The 18,782-nt window shown below is 49.1% G+C and overlaps 2 protein-coding genes across 3 annotated transcripts in view; both read right to left on the bottom strand.

Annotated features, from left to right (window-relative positions):
* CASKIN2 (CASK interacting protein 2) overlaps window positions 1–18,782 on the bottom strand; it is a 648,645-nt gene that overhangs the window by 369,036 nt on the left and 260,827 nt on the right. The gene's annotated exons all lie outside the window — the stretch shown is intronic.
* Window positions 9,525–17,690, bottom strand: WBP2 (WW domain binding protein 2). 2 transcript variants are annotated; one of them, XM_030962134.1, is made up of 8 exons: window positions 17,569–17,690; window positions 15,750–15,858; window positions 15,085–15,220; window positions 13,472–13,564; window positions 13,158–13,274; window positions 12,831–12,956; window positions 11,685–11,761; window positions 9,525–11,076 (listed from the first exon to the last, which is right to left on the bottom strand). In XM_030962134.1, exons 1-8 carry the CDS (start codon window positions 17,625–17,627, stop codon window positions 11,023–11,025), a joined length of 771 nt encoding a protein of 256 aa, XP_030817994.1. In that variant the 5' UTR covers window positions 17,628–17,690; the 3' UTR covers window positions 9,525–11,022. The 2 variants fall into 2 exon arrangements, with proteins under 2 accessions (XP_030817994.1, XP_030817995.1); XM_030962135.1 differs by having other exon boundaries at window positions 12,831–12,932; window positions 17,569–17,682.

Below are 18,782 nucleotides of genomic sequence, written 5' to 3'. Positions count from 1 at the left end.
CTCCCCAGCATCTCCTGGTCCTGCTCCCCAGCACCTCCTGGCCCTGCTCCCCAACACCCCAGCCCTGCTCCCCAACAACCCAACCCTGCTCCCCAGTGAGAAGAATAGTGCATTTGTCTTTACAAACCAGCTGTGGGTCTGCTGGTAGATAAAACCAGCTCTGGAAGGTAAAAGAAACAATGGGAAGGATTCCACTGATCGATGAATGGAAAAAGATATTTGCTTTTTCAAATAAACTGTAGGTTCGCTGATAAATGAAATTAGACATTGAGAGAGGAAAGAACCAATGGGGAAGAAAAACCCCTAAATTCTGTAAGAATTAAAAATTAAAAGGGGGGGTTGTACATTAGAGGGAAATCTTCAGTATCAGGCGTATCAGGAAGTCTGAACCTCTCAAGTACCTCAGCAAATGGGGAAAGAGAGAAGGGAAATTGGGATAAAAAGGGAGGCTGTGTCCTGCAAAAATTTGAGAGATCCCAGGGGAATGCCCCATGGCCTCTCCCTTTATTTGAATAAAGTAAAAGGATTCCTCTGTCTCCTTTTTGGACATAAGCCTCTGGTGCTTGTGGATTAATTGTCCCTAACACCAGCACTCCCAGCCCTGCTCCCCAGCACCATGGGGACTGTGGGGCACACACAGTGTGGGGCTGAAAGGAAGGTCCCTGCTACCACTTATGAGCAAGGAACTGGGAGCAAGTGTGTAGCCCCACATTTCTCTTCACAGAGAAAAGCAAGGCACAATTCTTCCCAAGAATATTTCTGGGTTTCTCATTCTCTGAGCAGCAGAGAAAGAAAACACAGTTCTCATCATTTGCTGTGCCTGTGTTTGTGCAAAAGTAGAATGCAATATGGGGATTGTTTACCCACAGTGATGGGGTTTTGTTTCCTTGGCCTGTCAGGGCCAGGTGTGTGTGTGTGTTCAGGACTGTGGGCTGACAGTCATGAGATTTTGTGCAGGGTGTGCAGGGTTGAGTGCTTGGCAGGTTCAGTTTTAGATGTATAGAATAATATATTATAATAAGGTAATTAATTAGCCTTCTGAGATCAACGGAGCCTTCCTCATCATAACTCCTTCATCGGGGCCCTCGCAGCATTGCAATACAAGTGGAGAGAAATAGTCCTGAGAAGGCAAAGCCCAGCAGGGGAAGGGGGGATGGAGAGGATTAGTGAAGGCAGCACAAAGGGTCTGGGCTCTGATTTTGGGATCCTTCATGCCCTGAGAGCAGAGGCAGGGGCCTGGCAGAAAGCAGGGGGTGTCTTCAGCCCCAGGGGATGGGGGATTTGAAACCCCATGCAAAAGCTGCAGGATGAGAAGTCCTTGCAACACCCAGGAGAGTTGCACAAGGTTGGGCTGAGAACAGACACAGTAGAGAGCCAAGAACAGCACTCAGAAAGGGCCTGTGACCTTTTCCCAAACGGGCTGTCCAGAAAGAGCTGCTTACTGAGAAAAAAGCAGAAAAAATGACATGGAAAGCTTGTTCTTTATCATCAGCTTTCATTCTTGTAAAAACTTTATCAGACTGCAGCTTGCCAGGCAGTTGACCTCCCCTGGCAGATCCCTATCAGGATGCTCTCACTGATAACAAACTGGGTGGGGGAAGGCTTGGCCGGGCACCAGGAGATGGCCAGGGGCAGAGCCAGTTTGCTCCTGGGTGTGTTGTGTCTACAGGCACAGCTCCTGGGCTTTGGAGGAGCTGTTGAGCTGCACAAGCATTTGCTGCTCATGGGCAGACCCAGAGCCTGGGAAGGACAAGGACATCAGCCCCTGCTCAGTGTCACTGCTGGGGTTTGGTGTCACTGCCAGGGCTGCTGAGGAGCCACAGGCCCTGTGCAGCAGGGCAGGGACTCCCCAAGTGGAGGTTTTGTCTTCCCCACACCTTTCTGCCCCCTGGATGGTCCAAAAGCCAATTAAAAAAATGGTGTTTCAGATGTAACACGGATGGCAATGGCTCCACACTGGGATCAGTGGTCCTGTGCAGGCACTCAGGGATTTGTGCTGAACCCAAACAGGAAACCATGGCCATGGAAACTGCACTGGAAAGTTTGTCTCCTCAGTACCAGAGAAGGACTCATAGTGCATCAGCACAGAGCCCCACAGCAGCTGGCTCCAAGCAGGGCTGCAGGAGGATGCTGGCAGCAGCAGCCCTGCCAGAGGATGAGGGCAGACAGCCAGTTCCTTCCAGCCTTGCGCTCATCCAGTCCTTTAATTGAGGCAGGTTGCACTCTTTTAATTGCTTTAAGAGAGACACAACCTCCCTTTGCCCTGGAACCCTGTAAGAGCAGGTTAATGGCAAAAGGGGTTCCCTGAAGTTGTGGGACCAGGAGATGGAGAAAGGGCTGAGAGCATAGGCAGGGGGTTGATGTGGGGGGCAGATTTTCTTTATCCAGGTCAGCCAGCACAGGACTGGGGCCAAGAGGGGCTGCACAGCATAAAAACACTGAATTTCCAGGAGCAGGGGGATGCCAAGGTAATCTACAGAATAAAAATCCAGAGATACAGTGAGACACCCAAAAGCTGAAATGCACTCCTGAGATTTTTCAGCCTTGTCCCCTGAGGTCTGAAAAAAGCTGCTTGTTCCACTTCTGCTCTCTCCCCTGTCAGGGGGGCTCTGGTACCTGTCCCCAGTTACCAGAATTTGGGTGCCCCAAAGAACTGGGCTTCAGAACCCCTTCTTGTGCACTCCCCGGCTTGGCAGTGGAGCCACCTCCTCACCTGCTGAGGATGCCCCTTCCCTCTGCTGTCAGAGACGCTCAGAGGTTCTCACCCAGCCCTGCCAGCCCCAGCCCTGGCTTTATCCAGCTTTTTTCCATTGGCTCACCTTGGGCAAAGCTCCAAAGCATCTCCTGCCTCGCTGATGGGAGGATGTGGTGGAGAAGCTCATTCCTGTCCCGTGACACACACAAATGCAGTTTATTGATCTGGGACATCAGCTCTGTGCTCCCTTGTAAAATGTTGTTAGTGGGAGCTAGAGAAAAGTGCATAATGGCCTTTGGAAACCATTGCTGTCATCTTTACTTTTAGCTTTGATTGCAAAAGCAAAATCTGGCCCAGCAAACAGCAACCCCAGAAGTAAAGCAGGACATGGACTCAGCATCCTTGAGCTGCTCATTCCTTTCACTGCTCCTTGCCAACAAAAAATAACAGCAGCCAGGATGTCTCTTGCCTCAACCAGCACAGAGAGAACAGCTGAAAGAGCTTAGTCAATCCTCAAATCCACTTCTCTCCTCCTTGTAACATTGGAGATGTAAAATCCAGTCATAACTATTGCTAAACATCAGGCAGTGACCCTCCAGCCAGGAGCTGGTGGCTGGGCTGGGGTTGTGCAGGCTTTAGAAAGCAAAAGTTCAGCTGCAGTGTGGAAGTGCCTGTTTAAAAGCCCTTTCCCCAGCTGGGCACTGCACTGGGTTGCAGTGCCCTCTGGAAAGGTCAGGCACAGCCCAGCAGGGTGGGAGCACACAGCTCCCAGCAGAGCCAGCAGGGCCCTTGGGAAGGACTCTGTGCAGGGATCACATGGACTGGAGCCTCTGTGGCTGCCATGGGAGAGCTGTCTGGTGAACAGCTCTCCAAAGCAGCACATATCCTTTTTCCCCTGGGTTTTACCAGCAGCCACCTGTTCCACAAAATACCAGTGACAAAAACCCCAGAGCTCCAGTATTTGCACCTCGAGTTACTCCTTGTCCAGGAAACAATAAGAGAAGCCCTAAAAGCAGCTCCAGAACGAGTGAGGATTTCTGGTTAGTAGAGACAATCCTGATAAACTCCATTCCCCACACTGGCAGGCAATTAGCAAAACATCCCAGACATGCAAGGCAGGACTTTCCAAAGGGAGGGGATTGGCATTCCCCGAAACAGCCCCTGTTTCCCATGCTGTCAGTCTGCCTCCCAAAATAACCAACATAGATATGCACAATGTGAAGCCTTACATTCCTTATTTTTAAAAACAAATAATCCTAAAGGAAAACCCTTTATATCTGTCCCCAGTATAAATAAAGTCCACAGCTCACGTGTGAATGGGTTTATAGGTGCTGCTGAGAAAACAGATCCCCAAAGAACAACATCATCACCTTCTTTATAGGGAATCATCTTCCCCTCAAAGGAAAACCTGCTAGGAAAGAACCCTCCACCAGCATTAACAGCAGTTTATCTCCTACCTCCTGTCTCGATCCTGAAGCCGCAGCCCGGCCTCACTCTTATCTCTCGGATGGAAATGGGCGAATAGTCAAAAAACTGATTTCAACATGTCCCTCCCTCACTTCTCCTTTGAGCACGGGGCCCAATGACTCTGCAGAACCCAGGGGCGCCTGCCAGGCTTTGGCAAAGGGGAGAAGCAGGCAGCAGGCAGGGGAGAGGAAGGGAAGGTGTTTCACAATGAGAGACATCCCTGTTTGCCCTCTTTGGGGCTGCCCAGGTGAGATAAACCCCTGGGACCCACTGAGTGCTGTGGGACCACGATCCCATACCCAGGAGGGATGTCAGTCCCCCCTCCCTGTTTCCTGGGGGTCCTCCAGTTACTCCTGCCCTGACCCCACATCTCCCCTGCCACAGGCTCTCTGCACTTTGGGGGCACCACAAAATCTGGTGGCACCTGGGAAGGAAGTGGGGAGCCCACAGATATCCCACCTCATTTGGGACACCTCAGAAGGATGTCAGGGCAAACTCCATCCCTCTGGGAAGAGCAAAGGGGACTTCCAGCCCCCCACACAGGACAGGGCAGTTGTGAAAGCTCTGTTCCCCTTGCCTGTGCAGGAGCAGAGGTTTGGCACAAGAGCTGCCAGCAGGGACATGCAAGGATGACTCTGAGGAAGTCACTGACTTCATGTATAGACCTGGATGTCCCTCATTTGCCTCACAGCACCTTGTGACCACTTTAAAATGTTTTCACCATCACAGTCATGTGCTGTCTTCCACTTCCCTCTCCCAGTGAGATAATTCAATTTCAGACACTGGATTTATCATCCCCTCACTGCAGGGACAGAGAATGGGGGACACATTTCAAAGGCAATTTATTTGCTGGTTTATTTGCTGGTTTATTTGCTGGTTCAAAGCCAATTTGGGGGCTGAGTTGAGAGCAGCAGGACCCACAGCACGTGCCTGAGCTGAGGAGGGGCCAGGGGGATGCTTGTGAAGGTGGAAGAACCCAGGGCTGACACCCAGTGTCACAGGTTGAAATATGTTAGTGGGGGTGTGTGTTCTGTTCCCATCTGTCAGAGCTGGGGCAGTTTTTTTCTGTTCATTGGGCAGTTTCCTTTATCTCTCCCACAACCAACCCTCCCTCCAGGAGATCTCTGCTGTCCATGGCCACTGAGTGTCCCTGCAGGGCTGATCCAATTCCAGCATCCCATGGGGAGATGCTGCGCCCAGGGGAGGAGCCAAGCATTCCTACCTGGATCCAATCTGAGCCTGGAGCAGCACAGCAGCCTTTGCCCACTGCATTGCCAGAGGAGCAGCTTTCTGCTGCCCTGCATTGCCAGAGGGAGCCCAGGCCCATCTGCAGCAGCCCTGGAGCTGCAGAGGAAAACTCCCCCCTTGTGCAGGATCCCTGCTGCAGCAGCAGCACAGCTGGCACTGCAGGAGGGCTGAGCCCCCATGGGATGGGGCTGTGCCACCCCCTGACACACAGGGGGGCAGCTCCTGCTCTGACTCTGGCAGTGGTTTGTTTTCTTTTTTGTACTATTGCATTTGTATTTTTAATTTTCCTAGTACAGAGCTGTTATTCCTATTCCCATATCTTTGCCTGAGAGTCCTTTAATTTGAAAATTATAATAATTCAGAGGGAGGGGGTTTGCATTTTCCATTTCAAGGGAGGCTCCTGCCTTCCTTAGCAGACACCTGTCTGTTCAAACCAAGACACCCAGGTACCTCCATGCCCCCATGGTGCCCATGAACGAGGTTATTCTGGAGCACAGATACCAAATTACTGACCAGCTCCAGCACAGAGCATTCTCCCCATGGCTTTTCCACGAACAATTCTCCCCACACATTTCCCAAAGCCCCAGAGGAGCCCAGCAAGCTCCACGGAGCCAGAGTCTTGTGAAGGGAGGAGGCTGCAGGACAACCCCTCCCACCACCCCCACATTCCAGAGGGACACACCAAAACATGGAATATTGCTGCAGTCAGTCTGTGCCACTGTGTCCCAGCCAGAGCCCAGCCCTCAAAGAGCAAAGGACGTGGAAAGGGAGGAGGAGGAGACACGACTTGAGCAGGGGAAAGGAAAAGTTTAGAAAGACAGGATTTGCTGAGCTGAGCTGAGCTGGTAAATGGAGCCAAGCTGATACCTTTTGCTCCAGCGTCCAGAGATCATAGGAACTGTGTGGGGAATGGCAGGTGGGCTGGGAGGAGCCAGCAGGGAGGGATCCAGGACTGTTTGCACCCTGAGGGGTGAGATCCAGCAGGCACCAGCGGCAGGTCCAAGTCCCTGCTCCTGCTCCCTGTGACATGGGGCACTTTGTGTCCCACTGGGGCCTCTCCCTCGAGCAAGGAGCTGAAATACTGGTTCCAGTCTCTTGGAGCTGACTCACCCCAGAGGGCAGGCAGGTGATAACACTGCTGTGGCTGCAGAGAGAGCTTTGACTGAAATAAAGATCCCCACCCTGCACATCTCAGCCTTCCATCCCCACCCACAAACCTCACTTCTCTGCGCAGCTTTAACCTGAAACTCCTCCTGAGCACAGCCTGCCTTGGTAAAACTCTCCTCCAACACACCCCTGGCAGCTCCTTCAGGGGGTGGTGGCAGTGATGCAACAGGAGCTGCTCTCTGGCAAGGGCTGGCTCTGCTCCTGGGTGCTCTGGGAGAAGCTGGATCCAAGCTTCACCCCACACCTCCTGCCACCTCCAGCAGTGCTTGCAAAGGGAGACAGCGCTGTGAGCAGAGCTCATAAATCAGTGTCATCATGTGGCTGAGGCAGTTTGAGCATCTGCAGCTCTGGAAGTGCTGGGAAGTCCTCATGATCTCCAAAGGAAGGTACACACAGGACAAGGAGGTGCTGGCCAGGTGGGCTTAACCCCACAACTCCCTACAACTGCTTAGTGCATCCCCCCAGCAGGAAGAAATTAATGAACTTGAAGCATTTGAGATAAAATCTGGGCAGAATGGTGTGGAGGAAGAGCAGCACTCTGTTTCTTCCTTTGTCTGGAGGCAACCCCAGGCAAGCACACCCAGGATGGAGCAATCCTTCCAGGGTAAGGATCCTTAATCCCTAAGGATGGGCTAATCCTTCCAAGGCAAAGAATTTCCCCAGCCCCCAGGGACAGCACCAGGATTTCAGGGCTGGCAGCAGGAAATCTGTCAGCAGCACCTGCGGTTCCTGCAGCAACACTTCTTTGCACAAGATCTCAAAGCACTTTGGAAATACCCAGTTACCCCACAGCCCCCAGAGGAGGGAAGCAGCTCCATTTCCCAGCATCAGGGGCAGGGAGAGACTTCTCAGCTTAAGAGTCCAAGTGACATCAAAGAGACAGCTGTAGGTGGTGGTGGAAAAATCTGCCTCTGCCAAAGCATCCAACAGTAATTGTTCCCTATGCCTGCTCCGTTCCTTCAGTGGTACAACAGCAGCCAGCTGCTGGGGTTTAATGGTACCAGTCTGGAGTCACATGGCAGCCTCCTGCTGCACAGCCAGTTAATCATTGAGGCAGGGGCCAGACCTGGAGACGTGTCAGTGAACAACATTTCCTCCTGCCCTACTCCCACACGGCTTCCAGAGCGGCAGCAGACTTCAATTTGCATGTCCCTGCTTTAATATTTGAATCGTTCTGTGCGGGCAGCAGGACTGGTGACCCTTCTACCCTCGCTGAGCCCTTTCCCAAGCGGAGAACAGCCCCCATTTTCCATCGGGGGATGGCAGGGAGTGCTGAGTACCAAAGCCAGATTTGGGTGCTTTGGTAGGGATTCTCACCAGCACCCACAAACCTGGATTCCCAAATCGTGCTGCTCCACTCAGCCCAGTGCCTGCCGGAGCCCTGCTGGCTGTGTGACCGGCCCAGCACTCCCAGAACGCGCTTCACTTCCCGCCAGCGCACCCCAAACACAGCGAGACCACGCCCAATCTCTTTTTTTGGCTTGTTCCTCCTCCCCTCCCCACAGACCGTGCCCAGCTCCAGCCTGGGGAACGGGAACGTTCAACCTCAAACCAGTGTGGAAAACCCGCAGCTTCAACTCCAGATTTAGCCCGTGCTAAGGAATATTTCATTTATTCCAGCCTGACTCATCCTTTGAGTGTATTTCCCTTTTGCCAGACAGAAACCTCATGGTGTCTCTGGAGCTCTTGCCACTTCTCCACTCTAAGGGAAGTGACTCAGCTCGAACCATGGAGTCCCCATGGGAGCAGATATCTAAATATTTCTCTCTCGAGCACACTTAGCTGAGGAAAGGTTTTAAAAGAACCTCATGGATTTGTTCTGATTGTTGGCCTAAGAGCTGCACAGAGAGTAGGGCTGGGCAAGAGCTCTGGAAAGTTCATGCAATCTGTGTTTTCTAGGATTCTGCCTGAGTAGAAGGTAACTGGGAATGAGCCAGAACAGAAAGGTTTCAGCACCATTTTAGAGTTGGACAGGTGTGACTGAGGAAACCTTGATTTGAAGTAACTTAATTCACAAATCAGGATTTACTCAGCTCCTACTGGACTGTAAAATTTTATCTCAATGCTTTCCTCCTTCAGCCACCTCTTCCACAGAAAACAAACCCAAGTGGCTCAGTCAGGCTTAAAGTGCAGTCAAAGAGCCACGTGGGAGCATGTGAGAGGCAAAAGGGATGTAAAAATGAGCAGAATGTGGGAGATGTCCCTGCTGGCTGGCCAGGGAATTCAAGAGAATGAAGGCAGCCACAGCAGCTGCTGGGAAGAGGAATGAGACCAAGTGATGATCTGTGGAGAGCAGCTCCCGGGTACCTCCTGTTGGACAGGGGGACTGACCAGGACCTGATCCCACTCCTGTCCTGCCCTGCCCAGTGAGACTGACACACCTGGTTCAGCTCAGAGGCAGGAAGAGCCCTGGCAGTGCTGCTGGAGCACAGCTCCCAGCTTTTCCAGGGACAGGAGCACAGGGGGAGCACACCTGAGACAGCCCCGACCTCAGTGGGCACAGCCACCCAGGCACCTCGGCACACTCACAGGGAAAAAAAGGATAAAATTGTGGATTGCTTCTAATTACAGACATATTTTAGAGGCATTAATTATGCTGCAGTGCTGAGGTAGTTATTGCAAAGCAAAATAGCAAACAGGCTGTTAACTTTTATGAGGACAACTTGTCTGGAAAAACAACTTGGGTGACACATCTGGGTAGAGTAAAGCAGCTGCTGCCAGCTTCCAACAGGAACTGTGAAATGGGAGTTTGCTGAAACATTTTAACATCTTATTTTCATTCACAAAGTCACCCAAGAGAAATCAAGCAACTGATGTCACCAGTGAAAAGCCAAGTCATTTTGCTTCTAATAATAAAATATAAAATTCAAGTGGCTTTGCTTTTAATTCCTCCTCTCTGCATCCAAAGTTACCAGAAGTTTGCCCACTCACACACAAACACCCCAAGTTTTGAGCTGATTTCTCTTTACTTCACAGTCTTGGCAAAACAAATCTGCATTCAGAAGTCATTTCACATTAATATATTAATCAAATGCTTTCAAAATAAATAGATTTTTTTAAATAACGATTTCTTTACATCACTGCAGTAGCAATTCTAGAAAAGTCAGTGCACAAACAGTAGCAATTTCATTAATCAGTTAAAGAAAAAACAAAACAAGAGGTGGACCTTGTTTCTCTCCGAGCAGGCTGCATGCAGCAAGTCTCAGCAGTTCCACAGCACAGGACCTTCTGTCACACTTGGCTGAGAAGGATTTTCTCTCTCAGCTGTCAGAAGTCACTGCAGTGTCACTTGTCACAGCTTTGGACAATGCAGAAGTTTCACAGCCCAGATTCTGATCAGTCCTGCACAGGTTCTGCACTGGAGCTGTTGCTAATGAGACCAAGGAATCAATGCCATGAGGAGTCCACGTTTGGGTGACTGGGAATTCACAGCTGGACCAGGAACACAAACAGCAATAAACAACACTCTGTACCTTACAGCTTATTCCCATGTTTTGCATATTCTCTCAAGTGCTTCCAGGGCAGAAGTAAAGCAACTGCTTTCTGCCCATTCACTGTTAATTCACCAGGTAAATCACAGCAGGAAGATGCTTCACTGGCCAAGAAGTGTAACTTGTGTTACAACAAAGGAAAAACAAAAGTGCATTATAGACTATGAGGAGAATGTTCAGGACTTAGTGAACTCACATATCTAACTGGAAAATAGAGAGTGCAGAAATATTAGTGTTCCTATGGGATCTAAAGTGGTCAGATGCTACTGGAGAACCCTATGAAGAGCAGCACATCTGAGGAAGGGAAATTGGTCAGCACTGGCATACATGGTGAGCAGCAGGGAAATCTGATTATTTACTGTGATTGTCAGGAATGACTTAGATTAAAAAAAAAAAGAAACCCAAGAAAGTTGAATATATATCTGAAAAATGTCATAGGTGTGTACTTCCTTTGAGATCCCAAAGGCTGCCTTTGAAGTCCTTTCTCAAGAGCAGAGTTGGATGTGACACTCTGGATTAAAAATAACCAGAGGCATCCCTCTGTCCAGAGGTGCTCTTGGATGCACATTAAGGTAGATTCAAGACACCTCTCACCCCAAAGAGCCTTGTTTCCACGTCATGATCATGTTAATTAGCAGTTTAGAGCAGATGCTGACTCTTAAGTATCAAAAGAAACAGAGCAAAGGGAAGCAGAGATGAAGAGAACCTCCAGGTGCAGTGATGCTGTGCACAGGGAGGAGGGAATGCTGCAGGACAGCAAATCCTCAGAGCTCCACAGGTGACCCAGGCTGCCAAAATCCCTCCCCTTGCTCTGCACAGACCTACTCCTAGAGCCCCTGAAAGCAGCGTGCCTTGGGGGAAGGTTCTACTCCTCAGTGCTATGGACTGTGCCCCAGAATTCTGCCAAAATGGAAAAAAAGAAAGCAATGGGTTGTGGAGAAGGTCTGTGTCAGCTTATTGGTTTTTCTTGTCCTCTGGTGGGAAGTATGGAGGAGGAGGTGGCTGGTCCTGCAATAAAGATGACAAAAGGACATCAGTGCATGGCTAAGAATAAAATACTGATCTCAAAGCCTCCAGAAAACCCAAGACTGTTGCCATGATATTTTCCAAAAAATCCCTTTGCCAGGATTTTTGTCCTGAGAAGCTGAGAAGCCTCAGAGGAAAAGAAAAACAGTAATTATCTGCTGCTGTGGAATGCAACAGATGCATCGTTGGTCTCATGTGGTTGTTTTTAATTAATGGCCAGTCACAGTCCAGCTGTCTGGGACTCTCTGGTCAGTCACAGGATTTTATTATCATTTTTCCTTTCTATTCCTTTCAAGCCTTCTGATGAAATCCTTTCTTCTATTCTTTTCATATAGTTTTATTATATAATTTTCTTTTAATATAATATATATCATAAAATAATAAATCAGCCTTCTAAAACAGAGTCAGATTCTCATCTCTTCCCTCGTCCTGGAACCCCTGAGAACTCCATCACATTGGGTGACCCTGAGTGAGGAACACTCCCACACAAGACACCACATCAATTCAGAGCAACTCTGCTGTGCCACTGAGAGAAGATCTGCCCGACACACACTGGGCCCCCCTGCAGGCCCAGAGCAGCAGGGACTCACCGTGGGCATGTAGACATTGTGGGGGTTGCCTGGGCTGTAGTAAGCACTGGCAGCAGCTTCAGCAGCCTTGGCTTCAGCTGTCACAGGGAGAGAAGCGACAGGTTAGGGACAGAGAACTCTGACAATAAAACAAGAACTCCTGGCCATCAAGAGTTAATGACAGAGCACCAGTGCTCAAGTTACAGAACAGCTACAACAAACACAATTGAGCATTATCTCTTCCAGTCACCACAAAATTGCCGATTCCCAGTGAAACAGAGGAAGACTGAGTTTAGAAATGTCACCTGGGACTTGCATGTCAGCCATAAATAAATGCTTGCTGCTGCCTTGCCTAAATACAGACAATACCCTTTACAAACAGGTGTGAACACACCATCCTTCCTGGGAGTGAAATCAACAGGCAAAACAAAAATCAGCACAAATTTATGGCAGCTCAGGGGATTAGTGTATGGTAATTTATGAGCATAATCCAGATCCTGCATTTCTGCAGAAAACAAAAATCTTGTACAACCCTCTGGAGCAGTGCCACTTTCCAAATAACAGTTCAAAGATGAATGGTTGTTTATTCAAACTGAAAAGTTAAATTCTTATCCAAACAAATATTCTTATCTGCAAGAGATCTATGGCTGTGCCCAACCACAATAGCTCCTTTTTCATTTTAATAAATCCCAAATGGGTGAAAAATGAGGCTGATATTTCCTCAGCTCCTTTCCATCATCTCTTCCCCTGTTCCATATTGTTTCAGCAAAAATAATCACATTAAGAATGAAACAAGGGAAGGGGAAGCAAATCACAGTTTTGAGCTGGAATGGACCACAAACACATTTCACCATGAGTTTCCTTGTATTCATCATTAGGGCAAGATTACCACCACAGGAGAATCACACACTGTATTTTTTCTGTCAAAAGAAAAATAAATTCATATGTAAAATGCCCACTAACAGTGTCTACCCTGGAGAGAATCAGGCTGGACTCCTGACTGAGCTGGATATACAAGGCTGGACATTAGGGGAGCTCCCTAATCCCTTTTCTAAACAAATTTCAACTTCTAAGTGGAGCTTCAAAGGTCCCCAAAAGACAAGAAACAAAGTTTGTTTCATTCTTAATAAAACTGTTGTGAGTCATTCCCCTGGACAGGCTCCTTACCTGCAGGAGTGGAGGGCAGGTCTGGGCCACTGACAGGAGGGGGCTCCATGGGCCCTGGGTAGGGTGGGGGTGGAAGCTGCATGTAGCCCATGTTTCCATCGGCTGCAGGAGGACCAGGATAAAAGTCTGTCAGGAAAGGAGATCACACAGCAAGAGACTTAACTCTGGGTGGAGTTAGCAACCAAAAGAAGCCAAGGCAAACATAATTAAACTCAGGAACAAAAGCTACACAAGTGATCACTAAAACACTGTGTAAAATATGTTTTTCTTGCCCTTTTTACCTATTTTACTCACTGGAATAACCCCAGCCTCAGTTCCCAGGCTTACCTGGAGGAGGAGGTGGGTATGGATAGCCCCCATTAGCTGCAGGTGGTGCAAAAGCATAGGATCCATTTGGCATGAAGGAATAGCCATAAGCTCCACTGGGTATTTCACCTCTGGAGACTGGGAAAGCAAAGACAAGGCCTCATCAGGACATCAAGCCTGCCTCAAATGCAGGACAAGAACTCCAAAACAAACTTAGGTGTCACCCCAACAAATCTGCTGCTCATTGGATGTGAGAAAAGTATTTTTTAAAGCAAGCTTCAGGCAAGGGCTACTGAAACCACAGAACTCTGGCAGACACCCCCAGACTTCCATACCTTGTGATGCCACCTGCAGCATCCGCTGCCCAAATTCAATTGCACCCCCAGCTGAAAAAGTCATCTTGAATGTGGCAGATCCTTCCCAGCCACCTGAGGGAGGAAAGACAAAACTAAGGAGCAAGGAGAAGCCATTTCCATGCTATTTAGGTTACATGCTGTATCCACAAATGCTCTGTGTATAATTCTTAAAAGAGCTTATCCTAAAAATCCAAACTAAAAAATAAAAAGCAGAGGAAGTGGCAGAATTGTGGTATCATCAGAAAAATTCACACTGGGGTATTGTCAGGTCAAGAGACACCTGAAGCAGAAACATCCATGAGGGAGAGCTTCAAAAGCTTTCTGGAGTTGTGACTATTGCCACAGCAGCTGTCACAGGCCAGGCTATCAGGAGTGCTGGATTTGCTCTTGCTTTGGATAAGATTAGTGCAGAAGACAGGGATTTTGTTAATCCTGTTGCCTAAAAAGCCTCTGCAACTACACCTAACTGTCAGCTCCAAATTAGTTTGGGAGTCTGAGTGCCCAACAAAGCAAGAGCTTAATGAAAAACATGGTCCACATAAATCCATTAGAGCCCAAGGAAGATATTTCAAGTCAGGATAAATAAAAATTAGAAAACAAATAAATTAGTGACATCTCACTTTAGAGTATGAAAAAGAAAAACATGCACAGTCCAGAGTCCCAAGAAAGCATCAAAGCAGAAGCTGTGCTGAAACAGAAACAAGTAGATTAAAGAGCCTTTTAAGCTAAACCAGACTCTCATGGCTGTTACGACAACATCATCATTAAAAGAGATGGCCTCTGGGGAAAATTAACAAAGATTTAGCTAAAACCTTTTGCCTTTCACACTGTTTAGTTTGTCATTAATGCTCAGGCTCCCTCTCATGCTGGATGGTCCCACTCAACTCCCATGCAAGGCTCTTACATCCTGTGCTGTGATTTCTGTGCCACAACTGCTAGACTGAACCAAGCTGAGGATGAAAGTTTGCTGAACTCTGTGCCTTTGGTAAAAAAAAAAAAAAATCAGTCAAAACCAAATTATTCTTTAAAATGTCTGCCACAGCCTTCTCATTGAGTTTAATGTGAAACAGCTCCTTAAATTCCCTGATTTCAAGACAATCCATTCCCTTCCAAGTTCCATTTTCCCTGCCAGGATGCACTACAGCAATACCAAGATGTCCTTGAACTGCACAAGAAACACAATGGAGAAAGAGCTCTGGGGGTCTGCACCTGAACCCAAAGAGAGCCAGAAAGGATCTCAGGTTTTGGCACAGGAGAACCTGAATGCAGGTGGGATAGGAGATCCCAAGTGACCAAAGCAAAGTGACATCTTCATTCCTGCTGACTCCACTCTGATGTTCATTTGCTGAGATCACTTGTTTGAATTGTCTATTTTGCAGAGGGCAGGAATGAGATGGGTTGCAGAGCACATCTGCTCATTGTAGCTGAACAGGGAGCTGGGAAGGGGAATGTTTTTAGCTGCCAGTGAATGAAACACATTTTCACAGGAGTGTGAAAACCCATTTGGACAGTGCCAAGGTTTGGTTAGCAGGATCTTGCTATGAAGTGAGCAGCTGAACTGAGACCCAGAACGTCCCCTGTGTGATACCCACCTCCTGCCTCTGCTTTCACTGTGCCCTTGATGTAATTTGCTCCAAACACTGGCTGCTTGATCTCACAATCCTTCAGCAAATAAAAGGGCATCACAAATGACTGCATAGCATCCTTCCCCTTTGACACAAAGATAACCTGAAAGAAAACAACATTACAAGAGCTGGTCAAAACAAACAGGAAACACAGCCCTGATTTATTGCATGAACAGAATTCTCCATGGACTGAAACTCCCTCCCACATCACCAGCTCCACAAGACAAAAGCTACACCCAACAGCCACAGGGGAAAACCAAATCCTCAAGGTACTAAAGCCTTCCAGGAAGGCCCTTGCTCAGATAATGCTCTCCCAGCTTCCAGAGAAGCTGCTGCTCCACACAGCTGTGATTTAGTAGCTGTGCTGTTGCATTCTGCATTTCCAGACCACTAATTTCCAGTTTGAAGATGCTTGATGGACTAAACAGCTGCCTGTACAAGAACTAATCAGATTTATTATCTGTAGACAAATAGATGGAATATGCCATGAACGCATAATGCCTCCCAGAGGGAGAGGATGAGCCACACTTCAGGCAGGAATGGATTATCCTGACTTTCATACACTGAGGACATTTAAATTCAGACTCCAGGGCTGTTATCTCCTTAGAGAAGATAAAGTCTCTCACACTTACCCGGTAGGGAGTCAGGAACACACTCCCTTTCTTGGTGCCCTTGAAGGCCTCTGGCATGGGCTCCAGATCACTGAAGGTGATTTCTACATGGTCATAGGTCATCAAAACACTGCAAACAGTGACACAAGAGAGAGCAGGTACAGCTCAGGGCAGAAATGCAGCATGCACAGAAGTTTACTGACCTACCAAAACCACCTGTAACCCCAGCATTGATGGAGATGCTGAGCAGACAGAATCAGTTCTGGTTTGCCTTTTTTTTGTTGTTGTTGTTGGCAGCAGCAACTGAAGTAGCCCTGGCTGCTTGTTCCCTTCCCAGTGTGCTGACACAGCTGCTGCTGCTGTCTGCACAACCAGGCAGCAAACTCAGGCAATTGAGCTGATCAAAATCTCAAGAGCTTTTTTTGTTTTCGTTTTAAATTGTTCTGCATTTCTGCTGGCTCAGTTCCCTAATTCAGTTGTCCACAAGTGACATGACAGAGGAAGGACTGCAGGAGAAGAAACTGCTCAGGCTGGCTTATGCAACACGGCTGTTGAAGGTCTCACCACAGCTCAAGCACCTCTGACACAAAAATGTGATCCAGAGGAACTCCCCTTCCATGCCACAAGATTTCATTAACTCATGCTGCCTGCACTGATTCCTTAATTCTCAATTACAAACTGACCTGATTAAAACCTTTGGACACAGCAGGTAACTTGTATTGACATTACAGCATCCACATTAGGGACTCTAATCCCTAAAGCTGCAGAAATCTCCACCACCTCTATCTTTGGCAGCTGACGTGTTTCCACCCTCAGTCATAAATACCTGTCCCTCCAGGAACAGCTGGGGAAGGGCAGTGGGACCAGCTCTGCTCAGGCTGCAGCTGGATCAGCCCAGGGACAGGCAGGCCGTGCTGCAAGGCAGGCTGGCAGCTGGGAACAGCAACACCTTCAGCTCCCATCCTCTCAGGGAATGCAAATTTAAGTACCAGAGCTGATCTTACTAAAGCCTTCTAAGAAAAGGCACATCCCAAGTGGAAGCCAGGCACAGAATTGCTATAGCAGTGTTTAAGTGGCCGGTGGAAAGAAGCGCTGGAGGATGAAGCACTCCTTTGTCCCCGCAGCAGATGACTGCCACGTCAGAACCACGCTGGCAGCAAGCGGGCACGGACAGCCCTTTGCCATGCACACAGAGGCAGCTCTGTGCAGCCTTGCCGTTTCCATGGTTATAGCCCAGCACCTTTTTCCAAGGCTGTTCTCCCTCCCGCACACACAGACAGGGAAGGGGCTGCGCTCCGGGAGCCCGGCAAAGCACAGCGGGCAGCCTCGGCTGAGGCACCGTGCAGGCGCAGCCTGCCCGAGGGGCCAGGCCTGGGGCCAGGCCAGATCACCTGGGGCCGGGCCAGATCACCTGGGGCCAGCCCAGATCACCTGACGGGAGCTGAGCGCTGCCAGCCCTTGCTGAGCCCTCGGGGAAGAGGCTGGGGACAGCAGCAGGAGGCAGCAGCAGGCTGGGGGACAGGCTGGATGCTGAGGGAAGAGGTGGAGGGGGGCAAGCCCCGCGGCTGCAGCCCAGCAGAGCTCCCCTCGACAGGCCCTGGGGCAGGAGGATGCGTACAGCCCCTAAGCCGTAGGGAGATGAGGGGAGGACGAGCACCGCCGGCACTGAGAGGGTTAAACCAGCCCCTTTACCCGCCTCGCCCCCTCAGCACGCCCCCCCACGACCCACACAGCCGCTCCCCCTGAGGGGGAAGGCAGGAGGAGGGCGGGGGAGAAGGCAACTCGCCGCTATCCCCCGGCTGCCGAGGCCGGAGGAGGGGAGAAGGGGATAGCACCTCACTTCTCGCTGTTGTTAACGATGACGCCGCCGCCCTCCGAGTGGTTCTTGTTGAGCGCCATCGCCGCCTCCTCCTCCTCCGCCTCCTCCTCCTCACAGCATCGACCCTGCTCTGCGCCTGCGCGGGAAAAAGGTGCGCCGTCAAGGGGACCGAGAGGCATGCTGGGAGTTGTAGTCATAACCATCAATGGATTGGGTCACTTCTGTTGCTTCGCGCGGTGTATGCTGGGAGTTGTAGTCCACCTCACACAGCCTTAACGCGGCGCCATTTTCCTGCGCGGAGCATTCCGGGAGCTGTAGTCCGCCCATGCACGCTTGTAACACTCTCCGCGCCGGTCTCGCGGTGCATGCTGGGAGTTGTAGGCCGGCCGCCATGATACCCCCATTCTGCGCGTCAGGGCCCGGCGCCCTGTCTCTCTATAACTGTGCTGTTTGGTGGAGTAAAATAAAAATAATCCAGGATATCTGGCAGTTCTGCACATTAAATGAGGTTTAGCCCCTTAAACGGCAAAGATGCTTAATTTTTACGATTTTTTTAAATTCCCACTTGATGTGCATTTCCCGTTTTGCACACTCGCAAACAGATTTTTGATCCTGTTACTGGCTGCTTTCAGTGATGGAATCGAGCACATCCGAAAAATTACACCTTTATATTGAAGTGTGTTAAACTAGAAGGACTAAGCGGTTGCCCTGCAAACAAGCCCAGAACCGTGTCTGTGTGTCTCGGGAATCTGGGAGCAAGAAAATAGCTGTGGCATCTGCAGATCTGCAGGAAGGGTCCAAACTCTAACCTTCAGGTGTGCAAGCAGGTGGAATTTAAAAGATTAATGATTGCATAACTTCATTTAAAACTTCATTCATTTTAAACTCCATTTAAAAATAACTCCTATTTAAAAATAGGAACCCTACAAAATTGTTTGAAGGGCTCCCTCAGATCAGTAACTGACAGCTGTATATTAATAATATACAAATAAGAGCATGTATTACCCTGTATTATATATTTTTAGATGGATCTGAGCTATTCCCTGGATTTGCAGCACAGTCCTGTCTGGGAACCAGACGCGGGTTGGGGGGGAAAGCACAAAAACGACATAATGGAAACCAGATTTAAATAAATGCAGTGACATAATCTGTATGGTTTCTTGGCAGGAAAAGAACAAGTTTGTGCTTTTCATATCCGCTTTTTCAATAAGCAGTGAGTTTCCCTTTTAAGAAAC

This window comes from Camarhynchus parvulus, chromosome 18, assembly GCF_901933205.1.
Source record: "Camarhynchus parvulus chromosome 18, STF_HiC, whole genome shotgun sequence".
Taxonomy (NCBI): domain Eukaryota; kingdom Metazoa; phylum Chordata; class Aves; order Passeriformes; family Thraupidae; genus Camarhynchus; species Camarhynchus parvulus.
Note: the sequence above shows the minus strand (reverse complement) of the source record. Positions and strands in the feature narration are given on the sequence as shown.

What these genes read in the sequence shown, in the direction of transcription:
- WBP2 (XM_030962134.1), bottom strand. Translation starts at nt 17,627, where the DNA reads ATGGCGCTCAACAAGAACCACTCGGAGGGCGGCGGCGTCATCGTTAAC. An exon ending in CCTGCCCTCCACTCCTGCAG is followed by an intron (nt 11,762 to 12,830) that starts GTAAGGAGCCTG and finishes TCCCTGTGACAG; the next exon opens with CTGAAGCCAAGGCTGCTGAA. An exon ending in ACAATGTCTACATGCCCACG is followed by an intron (nt 11,077 to 11,684) that starts GTGAGTCCCTGC and finishes TCTTTATTGCAG; the next exon opens with GACCAGCCACCTCCTCCTCC.